This window comes from Populus euphratica, unplaced genomic scaffold (assembly GCF_000495115.2).
Source record: "Populus euphratica unplaced genomic scaffold, PopEup_1.0 scaffold166.1, whole genome shotgun sequence".
NCBI classification, from domain to species: Eukaryota; Viridiplantae; Streptophyta; class Magnoliopsida; order Malpighiales; family Salicaceae; genus Populus; species Populus euphratica.
The window spans coordinates 264,878-277,858 of NW_011500054.1; the positions used below are offsets into that span (position 1 = coordinate 264,878).

A 12,981-nucleotide genomic window follows, 5' to 3' on the forward strand; every position below is an offset into this window, starting at 1 on the left:
TATATCTGAACCGGTAAACAAGGCGGCGAGGGAAAGACAAGAATTCGAGTTTGCTAAGGGAAAATAAAGTCCAAACCTAACTTCTAGAGCCACCCCAAATCAGCTGATAAATTGGTGTTCTGTTTCGACCTTTTGCCCAAACAGATAAATCATCTGCTCTAAATCTACACCTGCTCTACCAGGCCACATGGATTCAAAGCCATGTCAGCTTCATGTCCTTTTCCTTCCATACATGGCTCCTGGCCACATGATCCCAACAATTGACATGGCAAGATTATTTGCTAGGCGTGGGGTGAAAGCAACCATTATTTCCACTCCCCTCAATGCACCCTTCTTCTCTAAAGCAATTGAAAGAGATGGACAACTGGGTCATGATATCAGTATTCGCATAATAAAATTCCCAGCTGCAGAGGCTGGGCTGCCAGAAGGATGTGAGAACTTAAGTTCTATTAAATCGTGGGACATGCATGCGAATTTCTTCAAGGCCATGAGCATGCTTCAACAGCCAATTGAACAGCTCCTAGAAGAATGCCACCCCCACTGTCTAGTGGCGGACATGACGTTTACCTGGGCTACAGAAGTTGCTGACAAGCTTAGGATTCCAAGGTTGTATTTCAATGGAACAAGTTATTTTGCTATGTGTGTCTTTGATTCCCTAAAACGCTATGAACCCCACAGAAGAGTGGATTCAGATTTTGAGCCTTTTATAGTGCCTGGGTTACCAGACCAGATAAAAACGACAAGACAGCAAGTGCCAGATTACTTAAAACAGACAACCGAGCATGAATTTACAAAGTTTGTAAATCAAGTTTCAGAATCAGAGGTGAGAAGCTATGGAGTCCTCGTGAACAGTTTCCATGAGCTGGAACCAGCGTACTCAGAACATTACACGAAGGTAATGGGAAGGAAGGCATGGCACCTCGGCCCACTGTCACTATGTAACAGGAACATTGAAGATAAAGCAGAAAGAGGAAATACAGCATCCATTGGCAAACATGAATGTTTGAGATGGCTCGACTTGAAGAAACCCAACTCAGTTTTATATATTTGTTTTGGAAGCTTGTTCGACTTTCCAGCTGCTCAACTACGCGAGATTGCTTTAGCTCTTGAAGATTCAGGTCAGAATTTCATTTGGGTTGTGAGAAAGCATGAAGACAAGGAAGAGTGGTTGCCAGAAGGATTTGAGAGAAGGATGGAGGGTAAGGGATTAATAATAAGGGGATGGGCACCACAGGTGCTAATCCTCGACCATAAAGCCGTTGGAGGGTTCATGACTCATTGTGGATGGAACTCAACATTAGAGGCAGTGACTGCAGGGGTGCCACTGGTCACATGGCCACTTTACGCTGAGCAGTTCGATAACGAAAAGCTGATTACAGATGTTCTCAAGATAGGAATTGGAGTTGGTGCCCTGGAATGGTCAAGATATGCTAAGAAAATTCTAGTGAGGAAGGACGACATAGAGAAGGCAATTGTTCAGTTGATGGCTGGCGAAGAAGCTGAGGAAATAAGAAACAGAGCAAGGGAATTGCAGGAGATGGCAAGGAACGCTATGGAAGAAGGAGGATCATCGTACTCTGATTTAACTGCATTGCTGGAAGAATTAAGGGCCCTTGAGACAAGCAAGCAAGAATCCGCAGTCCATTAACATGTCTTGTTTTAATTTCCTATTACAATGTTGCTAGAGTGTGGTTAAGATTGCGGTGAAATGCGTTCTGCTTGTCCGTATTCAGTTTTTCACAAAAATAAAAGAGCATTTTACACGATTTTTTCCAGGAAGAAGAAGCATGTAGCTTCACTGACTTGTGTTAGCTTGCTTCCTGTTCAACAAGAAAACTGTTGTGACTAGAATCCACTTGAAACTATAGTTGAAGAAGTTCTACAAGTGTTTCTGAAATTGTTAAGCATGAGAAAGACAGGCGGTGTCTAACACATCTTAACCAGCAAACTGTAGCTCTTGACTGACCACGAGTTGTAGTTAAAAAAAGGTAACCATCCTTGAATGAGGAAAACCTCTACATATAATTCAACCTCTTTACATAAATAATTAAGGAAAATCTGGTGCATTGTTTATCGTTGATAAACCCAGATATCACACAGTACAGGTTACCAACAACCAGTTCATGCTTTGCTAACTGCCTGTCACCTGTGAAGATTTTGCGTTTCATGCGTAGAATATTTTTAACTTTTTTAAAAATTTATATATGTAAATTTTCACCATATATTTTTGTATATAAAAATATCTAAAGTATAATTCAAAAATTCTTGCCCCTATCTAATAAAATAAATATAATAAAAAAAATCATTAAGTCTGGCTCTCCCTAGCTAAATTAATAGTTAAATATATAAATTGAGTTATGAATTCAATTACATTTAATAATTTTTTTATATATAATTTTTTTTATCAAAAATAGATACTTATAAGATAAAAAACCAATAAAATATCAAAGTGATTAGATTTTTATCAAAAAATATTTTTTTAATTGGATTCATGGATTCAATTGCATTCAATAATTTTTTTATATTTTTTTATAAAAAATAATTATTTATAAAATAAAAAACCAACAAAATATCTATTTTCTGTGTTAGCATAAGTGGGAAGGAAGTCAGGGAGTCATTCAAATATCAACAGGCATGATGCTTTTATTTTCGGTGTTAGGTTAGTATTCCACTTTGCATTGTTTTATTTTCTTTTTTACTTTTCATTTTTTAATGAACAATCGAATTTCATTTGTCATAACAATCAATTTTCCTAGATTCTCTATTTGTCATGCCCTTTGAAAAGAATCCTTTTCTTTTTCTCTATCATTCCACTGCTTGAAGTCTTGATCAATTTGCAAATAGAAATTTATATTTCTCACATAGTAATTGTTCTTATGGTGTTGCAATCTATCCTTTACAAGAAAATTCGGGGCTGTTGTTGCCAACTGTGGCAACCCTTTACTGTGTCCTCTTCGCCTATGTGGGGGTAGGTATTAATTTTATACTTCATCAATCAATTTTACCAAGAGGTAAAATGATGTTCATAGCGATAGTTTACTTGAATCTAGAAGAGGAATGGCAACTATGAAGATGAAAACACCTAGGATCACTGAAAGTCAACATAATATGTACTGAGAATTCTTAAAATTTTACATGTGAACTTTGCTTGAAGTTACTTGACATATATTGCTCCTAGCCGATGATGGTTTATTAGATGATAGCACAAACATTTTCCATAAAAGGCAGTTAGGCCATCTGCTTTTAGCGGCCATTGTATAGTCCCGTAGAAGTTTCTATGAAAAACAACATGTCATGCCTGACTCAAGAATAAAATGAATTAATAAGACGTGCTATCGTAAATGAAATCAAATTTAGTTTATATGAAAATTTGTCATTATGCTGCCTGTTAATTGGGATGATTGTTCTCTATCAAGCTATCACTGGCTGTCATTCTCTTATCAAGCTTGCATAAAAATCAGTGGATGCAGCCAGAATACGGTGGGATCTTCATAAGATGTAAAGATTGAGAATCAATGTGTTTGTACATGTTATTGAATATAAGAGATATAAAGATAACAAGAATCAATTGGTTTTCTAATAGCTCTAAGAGTTAGATTTGCTCTTCAAGGAAATCGTTTAGATTGACTTCTAACTGTCGTATTATGGTGCGGCAAGAAGAATCTGCTGATTTGGGATTTCTCTAGTTCTGCAATCTAAATAGCTTCAGAACAAAGTTCATCCTTCATTTTTCTCTCTTCTTAAGCCTTTTTGTGTCACAATACTTCAATATTGAATACCCTTTTGTTTTCCTGGATATGAACCTGAAGACACTAACTTTACTTCAAGAATCAAACGTTGCTTCCATAACCTCATCCAATACCAGTGGCATTTTGTTTTAGATATTGAGAAGAAAGTAATGGAGAGTGTTGTCAATTCTATAAATCTTGTGAGGCTTACATTGTTACATGGAGTTTTCTCCATGTTCATGTTTTTAATCAATTCCAATATCTAATTTAGTGAGCATGTTTTTTATTTTTTCAGAGGATGAGCAAAAGACTAAATGGGATGATGAAGAGGTGGATGGGTACAACGCCGCGAGAGGATGAAGATGAACTTCATCCTGAATGATTGATTATGTAATCATTGAGTCATTTTAACATTTATCATGTCACTTCCAAGTTTCAAGATGTTGAATACCAAAATGTTGAATGTTATGATAGTTGTGATGATTATGGGAGCATTATACACATATGATTATGGAAAATGGTAAATGGGAATAAGACTCTCTGACCCTTTTAATGAAACGACGATTTGGCATGCGAGCGAGCTCAACTCATTAAGGGTTTAATTTGCTTTCAAATTTTTTTCTAGTGTTTTTTTCTTGCTACAGCTGGGGAGAAATTCAAATAGGTTCTAATTAATAACGGGTTAGCGCACCATGGTAGGATTATAAATGCATTTAATCGATGCATAAAGCTATCTTTTTTGTTCAATAAAAGTGGGGACTTGGGAGGGGTGGGGGAAGAGTTGTGGGCAGGGATTCTTTAATATAATAGATTATATTTTCAATGTTAACTTGCTGGTAATAAAAATAATAATTTTTTTCATTGAAACAATTGTAATGAAAAAATTATTTTTATAATTATTTAATTAATTAAAAAATAGATTAAAAAAAAACAAGGTTGTTAAATCAAATTTTTATATTTTCTTCATGTGAAAAAACTTTTTATCCAACGCCGGTCAGTTAGCTAATAGAGATTATTTTAAGTGGATCATAAAGATCACGAACTGTCCAAGTTTTGGACAAAGATTTACCATAAACAAAAACATTTCTTGTGCTCCAAGAAGTTTGACCCAACTTTTGGACAAAGATTTACCATAAAGTACAAGAACATTTCTTGAGCTTCAAGAAGTTTGGCCAAAGTTTTGGACCAAGATTAACCATCAAGTACAAAAACATTTCTTGAACTTCAAGAAGTTTGGCCACAGTTTTGGACAAAGATTTACCATAAATTACAAAAACATTTCTTGTGCTCCAAGAAGTTTGATCAAATACAATGCTATAATGCTATTTGTCTATGAATAAAGTATGGTGAGAATATTAAATCCTAAAATGTAGAGACTATTTCTCAGGGGCTTACCAAGGCTTTCTTGAGCTTGGATCGCTATAAAACAATGCATAAATTTGACTAGAAACTTTGTGAGAGGGGGGAAGCTTCTTACCATCTTCGTCACCATGCTTGCTTTTCTCTAATGTCTCGGTCACATGCATCATCGAAACCTACCCAGTTATAACAAAACAACTCTGTAGTTTAAACATTATAAGAACAGAAGGCATATAGTTTAAAGCCTTATGCTGGAGTATAAATATATATGGGGAGGTAAGAAAGAATGACAATTAAATACATCCAAATTATGTTCTAAAGAATTACTTCACTGCAAGCAGCCAAATAGCTTCCTGTTAATTCCTCGCCCTACCTTAGCCCTTTCAGAACTTTTAACTTAACATCGCTCATTCATCATCAGCTCCAAGTTCACGACTAAATGGAGTCCCCGCCGTTCCAGCTTCACATTGCATTCTTCCCATTCATGGCCCAAGGCCACATCATTCCAACTGTTGACATGGCTAGAACTTTTGCTAGGCATGGGGTGAAGGCAACCATTATTACCACTCCTCTTAATGCGCCTCTCTTCTCAAGAACAATTGAACGAGATATAGAAATGGGTTCCAAAATCCGTATTCTTATAATGAAATTCCCTTCTGCAGACGCTGGGCTGCCAGAAGGTTGTGAGAATGCGAGTTCCATCGAAACGTTAGAAATGGTTCCGAAGTTCTTCAAGGCAGTTAGCCTGCTTCAACAACCACTCGAGTATCTCCTCGAAGAATGCCGTCCCAATTGTCTTGTGGCAGACATGATGTTTCCCTGGGCTACAAAAGTGGCAAACAAATTTGGGATCCCAAGGCTGGTTTTCCATGGAACAAGTTATTTTGCTCTCTGTGTATCTGATTGCTTGAAACGCTTCGAACCTTACAAAAGCATAGAAACTGATTTGGAGCCTTTCACGGTGCCTGGCCTTCCAGACAAGATAAAGTTGACTAGACTACAACTGCCTTCATATGTTAAGGAAAATAGCGAATTTACAAAGCAAATGGATGAAATTTCACGAGCAGATTTGGAAAGCTATGGAGTTATCATGAACAGTTTCCATGAGCTGGAACCAGCTTATTCGGAACACTACAAGATGGTGATCGGAAGGAAGGCATGGCACATCGGCCCAGTTTCACTTTGCAATAGGGACACCAGAGATAAAATGCAAAGAGGAGGCGTGGCATCAATCGATGAAAATGAATGTTTGAGATGGCTAGCCATGAAGAAATCCAGTTCAGTTCTGTACATTTGTTTTGGAAGCATGTCCAGGTCTGACTTTTCAGCAGCTCAGTTATTTGAGATTGCAAAGGCTCTTACATCTTCTGGACAGAACTTCATTTGGGCAGTGAAAAATGGAGAAAAAACAAAAGGTGAAGACAGAGAAGAGTGGTTGCCAGAAGGATTCGAGAAGAAAATGCAAGGAAGGGGTTTGATAATTAGAGGATGGGCACCCCAGATACTGATTCTTGACCATGAAGCCGTTGGAGGGTTTATGACTCATTGTGGATGGAACTCAGCGCTGGAGGGAATAACTGCAGGGGTGCCAATGGTCACATGGCCACTTTGTGCTGAACAGTTTTATAATGAAAAATTGATTACAGATGTTCTCAAAATAGGAGTAGCGGTTGGTGCTCAGGAATGGTCAAGGCGTGAAAGGAAAATTTTAGTGAAGAAGGAAGAGATAGAGAACGCAATTACTCAGCTAATGGTTGGTGAAGCAGCAGAAGGACTCAGAAACCGAACTACGGCACTCAAGGAGAAGGCAAGGCGGGCGACTGAAGTAGAGGGATCATCATACTGCGATTTGAATGCATTATTAGAAGACCTTAGAGCCATGAAGTCTACCAGATACTAGAAAAGGATGAACATGAATTGTCAGGAACAAAAGATCTGTTGTATAAACATGCTTTTCGTATATATGTATGTGAATTGAGTTATTTTAACATGCTTTGTAATCTTCAAACTCGAGTCCACATGCAAATGAGGTAACAACATCTCATTATGAAATTCACAACTAAAAAAAAGTAGTAATTAGAAACTAACTAATTCATTGCAAATAAAACTAACATATGTTTCTATAAAAATTTAACATCAAAATCATCAATGAAAAATATCAATTATAAATCTTAATTTTTCAGCAATAAAAACTTTAATACTTATAATTAGCAACGGATAATCTCATACTTACAAACTAGTAACGAATTTTTCATTGTTATTGGCTACAGAAAATCTATTACTGATTTTGTGAATCAATTAGAACTACTGGTTTTGTGAATCAATTAGAACTACGGGGTAAATTTAAAAAGTACCTAACAAACATCCTTTATGACAACTAAGGCTTTTAAATTTATGAAAGAGGGTAAATATTTTATAAATTTTTTTTGGGTAAGCTAAACCATGGAAAAGAAATTGATGTGAATAGACTTTCAAGGAATTCTAGATAAGAATTAAATGAGTTTAAAAATAAAACCTTAAAAATCATAACCTATAAGCAAATATATTAGTGTCGTCAAAAAAGATGCTTGGAGGAAGCGTTGATGATAGGCAGATAATAGTGCTGTCAATATAACCCTAGAGATCATAGCCTATAAGTAAAGATATTAATTAGGCACATTATAATAGAAAATTGATGGAGGTCAATTTTAAAGGTAATTGAGAGCTAGTATTAAAGACAATAAGAGTGATCTTATTATTGATAAAAACTGATTTGGGTGATGTAGCTATTTTGAAAGAAAATTTCGTTAGAAGTAGTTGCTTTGATACCATATAAAATTTTACAGAAAAGATGATTTTTTATTAGCAATGCATCCTATATTTATAGGATTGAAGAAGTGCACTATATATAGAACTGTAAAATGTAGGATAAGATGAGAGTTTTACAAAAGATAAAATATAGCTAATTTGTAGATAGAAATCAATACTATTATAGCTAATCCAATCATAGAGATCAAGTATAACTACTTGATTTCCTTTACACCATTTAGGCAACAGAACCAAACCAAATGCAAGGAGCAATGGGACAGATCCTAAGGTAGGCCTTGGAAATTTTAATGTCATGATGCCTTTTAAATCCTCCTAGCCATTATTCACTCAAATTGAAGATAACAGGTTCAAGCCCCTGGGGAGTTCTATCAATTTGAAAAGAAAAAAAAAACTAATTGTCGAGCTTCAAACCTCTCTGTTGATAGGAAGGAGTATTTGGAGCATTAATATTCCTAATGATTGTAGCCAAAACTGGAGGAAGATCCTAAAACCTGAAAGGCTTTGATTGAGGGCATCTTATGCACAACATTAGGAATGGAAAGGAACCTATTTATGGTCGCATAATTGTAATCCACTATCCTTTGGTCAAGACTTTTAGAATGAATACTATTTAGGAGTCTAGTGTGCCTTCCACTACTAACATCTCAGATATCATACACAATGTTGGCTTGAAATGGCCTGCATCTAGGTCTATAGATATGTTAAACATAAATGCTGCTCCATTGCAAGGGAGCAGGCTAGAATGAAGAATAGCAGGGTAGATTGGTTTAACTTAACCTGAGATTTACTTGTAATAATTTACATAATGGATATTTGTTTGATGGTTTGTTTTGTTATTTAATAGTGTTATCAAGATTTACTTCTTGTAAGATCTTATAATAAGGCAAACACCTACTTAATTGTCTTTTTTATTATAAAACTCCCATTAATCAAACAACAAATCAATCTCCTTGTGCACTCTATACAAATACTATAGACTAGTCATGGCCTAAAGCCCAAACCTTCAATATTTAATACTAGTGACTATGATTTGCTACGATTCACAATAACTAAGTTCTAATGGAGCTTCAGCTTCAGTTTAACTCACATATTATAATAGACTAAAAGTTTACATCATTGTTAATTTCAAAGTTAATAGGATTAATGAAGATGTATGTAAGTTCATCCGAATATTTACTTTAAAAAATAAAAAAATAAAAAACAAAAACAAAAGCAGTTAGAACCTTTTTTATAAACAAAATTAGGAAAACAGAAAAATTAGATACCATTCAAATTATCATTAGGTCAGTAACAGACATCTCCTAGCTACCAATTTAATCTTAAATTGAGTAAAACCGATAAATATATATCTTTTAATAGTTCAATATTCTCAAGTCAATTTTGAGTCGTCGAAATTCACTCTCTCAGGTCGGGTTACTATTAAGAAGCCATCCACCGCTTACGGATGATACGTCAACAAGTTGTATATATGAAAATTTTAACGCAACTTCCCCTGGGCCAAGTAATGAGAGAACGAAAGATACAGTAGATAACATAGGAAAAACAATGGATGATCTTCGCCTGGCTAGCAAATAAAAGAAAAGATGTTCAAATTAAAAGCATTGGAAATTATAAAATAATAAAAGTTCATGGATCAATCTAATTAGAAGGATTAAAGATTATAAATGTGAAAGGATTAAAAAAATCCCTTCTATCTTTTTATCAAATAAAAACCCAAATCCCTCCTCTCCGATTTCTTCCCTCCCATCCACTTCCCCTAATATCTTGCGACAAACAACATGTTATGCTCGAGCCCGAGATAATCGATCACATGAGAAGCAACCACAATTGTCACACTTGTCATTCAATTGTTCGAATTTTCATATAAGAATTAACAAAAATGATTCGTCGATATGATGTCAGATACACTAAATATCTGGACGCCTGTGCTTGTGAATATCTCGTCTAGATAGAAACAAATAAAATAAAGAGGCATAACCGTGCATTACAGTTGCAGTCGGTGGCGGTGGCGGTGATTCTCGGGAAGTGCAGAGCATGTGCGCGCTGCTTCCGGTGCGCTGTGTGATCTGCTTCTTGGCTTTTCAAAAATTTAAGCTCAAAATGCGAGGCACGTGAGGTCATGGCAGTGGCCATCTTACGGCGATAGGTTGTGCCCACACGGGTCAGGCCCGTTGTATGGTTAGAAGCTACAGCCTATGTCTTGTTTATTTTTATATTATTTTTTTAAAATGTATTTTTTAAAATTAATATTTTTTAAATTTTTAGATTGATTATACTATTTTATTATATTAATACCAAAATTAAATTTTAAAAAATAAATAAATATTATTTTAATATATTTTAAAATAAAAAATATTGTTATTATGATATCAAATGAGTTCTTTATCTGTGGATTTTAGATTATTGGATTCTCGTACTTTAATTTTAGAATTTATTTTATAAAGAAGTATTTTTTTAATATTTTTTAATTTTTTAAAAAAAAAATTTTAATATTTTTTAATTTTTTAAAATTTATTTTTAATATTAATATATTAAAACAACATAAAACCACAACCAAAATTAATTTTAAATAAAAAATAATTTTTTTAAAAGCACATTTGTACTTCCCCTCCCTTTTTATTTTTTTATTCCTCCTCTCTTTCTAAAAATGAGATTTATTGTTTTTTTTTTCCGTTTCACCCCGAAATTGAACAGTTTATTTTTGTATTATAATTTAGCCCAACTGAATGAGTGAATGGCACCCATACCTTGCTTTTATTGTTTGCTACCATTGAATATAGAACTGTAAAAGAAAATGTTGGTAATTATTGTTATTATTTTATTCAATGGAAAGTGTTATTTTCCAATAAAAAAAAAACTAAAAGAGGTTGAGAAATCATTGAGTCTACAGACGGTACATTGTGAACGGGAAAGTGTAATTACTATTTGAATACAAAAAAAAAAATTGCTTTCATGCAGAGGTGATTTTGTCTTTTTGTTTAAAAAAACACATTGAATTTATTTATTGCCTCTTCAAACAAGTATATTTTAACTAGGGTATAAGAGTTTTTCATTTTTTTTCTTTTGATCTTTTTTATAATTATCAGATGAAGATTCGGATGAGTTCAACTTTTACTTTGAAAATGAATAGTAAATTTACTTGGTTACCCTTTCAATCAAAAGAATTTAAACAAGGGTATAAGGGTGTATTTGTCTTTTCATTTTCATTTTTATTTTTTTGAAGTTCATGGGGTCAAGACAGGGGCTATTTGATATTTTTTAAAAGATATTTAAAAAAAATATGTTGGCATGTTCTAGTCCTACACTAATGTGTTAAGATGTTTTGCATGCTTTAAACAACATATATGGAGTATTTAGGTGGTGGAATTGCCTATTTATGAATTATCATGGGGTAAACCTTTTGCTCCATGAATAAACTAGTATGACAGTCTGGTTCTCGCTAGACTCAGCCTTTCCTCACCAATTCTATTTGTGTTTGCGTAATAACTAAGTGTTTTTCTTATCCGAGAGGTTCTCTGCTTTCTCAAGTTAAAAACAACTAGAATACATAAATAAAATAAAGTAATTAAAGTGCACAATAAGCTTTACAGGAACTCTTTCCAAACTTTTATTGATTTTGTAAACAAAAAAAATACTATACACGAATTTGTACATGTGCTATACACAAACATTGTAAGTTATACTAAGCTTACATGCATTATTTCCTGCCCCACATGCTCTTGTATGGCCCTACATGTTGCTTTTAACCAAGAGCTGTAACAACTATAGCATAACTTTCATTCCTATATTTAAGGAAGTAATGGGATATTATCTCACTCATGTTCACCCATAAATATAAATATAATGGCCCTATTATCTACCTAATAATGGGAAGTTGTCCCCCATAATCCCTCATGATTTTAGTGGGTTGAGAGCAACCCCTGTTTTCCCCTAACTTATAGCCCTCATGATCTTGAATGTTCATAATTGTTATTAACCTATATTTTGCATGCCCACATGGCAGTCCCAAGTGTCAATTCTTGTTGCATCTCTTGCTTGGTCTCTCGTATGTCTTGGATAGTTCTTCATACAAGTTTTAATTCGTGCCAAATCAAATCCATGACTTGTATAAGCTGTTGCGCACTGCTAAATTAACATCTATGTGCAGGCTGTCAATGTTTGCACTGCCAAAATATCATTTGTGAGCAGGCTGTCTTAGTAGCATGTGAGGTGGTTTGGTGGGCAATTTGGCTTAGACGATATGTTTTCTATTTAGTTACTCTCTCTTTCACTTGGAAAATATGATATCCAATTAAAAAATCCATGTTATCCTCTTTTTTTTTTATATTTGATCTAGTCCTCTTATTTTTTATTGTATGATTTTTGCTTTAATTTCTTTTGTGAACTTTAAATTTCTTTTAAATTTCACCCTTAATTGAAATGTTATTTTTCCTTTTAATTTGTCTTGGATTCATATTTGATCATTTTTCTTTTTATTTTGATTTTTTTTGTGAGATGTTTGATTTCATTCAATTTTAACATTAAATTAATTAATGTTACCCCCTTTTTTGTTTAGCATTTAGTCCTTATTTTTTCATGTTACTATTTTTTTGGCATTTTATCAAAATCCATTTCATACATTAAAATGCTATTTCTCCTTTTAATTTGCTTTGATTTTAGGTTTATATTTTGAGTTCTTTTAAGAATTTTTATTTTATTTTTTTTAAATTTCACCCTTAATTCAATGAATATTATTTACGCTTTTTTTTTAGCATTTATTCCCTGTTCTTTTATATCACTTTGTTTTTTTTAGGGGGGGCTTTTATTAAATTGATTTTTTTCATTCTCTAATATTTAAATGTTATTTTTTCTTTTATTTTGTTTCGATTTCAAATTCTTAACTTGATTTTTGTAAAAATATTTGTTTTTTCTTTTTCTTTTCTAATTTTACTCTTGAATCAATTAATGTTTTTTTCACTGATTAGTACTTAAAAGTGCATTTTTATCATGATTTTATATCATCATTTTGCACTTGAAGTATCAATAACTCCTTAACCAAAGCATGTTTTATAATAATATATCAAATAATATAAGATACCTTTAATTT

At 33.6% G+C, this 12,981-nt stretch overlaps 2 protein-coding genes across 2 annotated transcripts; both read left to right on the plus strand.

The window, feature by feature from the left end:
• Positions 1–1,779, plus strand: LOC105107794 (scopoletin glucosyltransferase-like). Its single transcript, XM_011001838.1, has one exon. It carries the CDS (start codon positions 188–190, stop codon positions 1,646–1,648), a length of 1,461 nt encoding a protein of 486 aa, XP_011000140.1. The 5' UTR covers positions 1–187; the 3' UTR covers positions 1,649–1,779.
• A 3,458-nt stretch (positions 1,780–5,237) lies between these two features.
• Positions 5,238–7,095, plus strand: LOC105107795 (scopoletin glucosyltransferase-like). Its single transcript, XM_011001839.1, has one exon. It carries the CDS (start codon positions 5,527–5,529, stop codon positions 6,985–6,987), a length of 1,461 nt encoding a protein of 486 aa, XP_011000141.1. The 5' UTR covers positions 5,238–5,526; the 3' UTR covers positions 6,988–7,095.
• Positions 7,096–12,981: the final 5,886 nt, after the last annotated feature.

Bases quoted from the DNA above. Each gene is read 5' to 3' on its own strand.
- LOC105107794 (XM_011001838.1), top strand. From the start codon at position 188: ATGGATTCAAAGCCATGTCAGCTTCATGTCCTTTTCCTTCCATACATG.
- LOC105107795 (XM_011001839.1), top strand. From the start codon at position 5,527: ATGGAGTCCCCGCCGTTCCAGCTTCACATTGCATTCTTCCCATTCATG.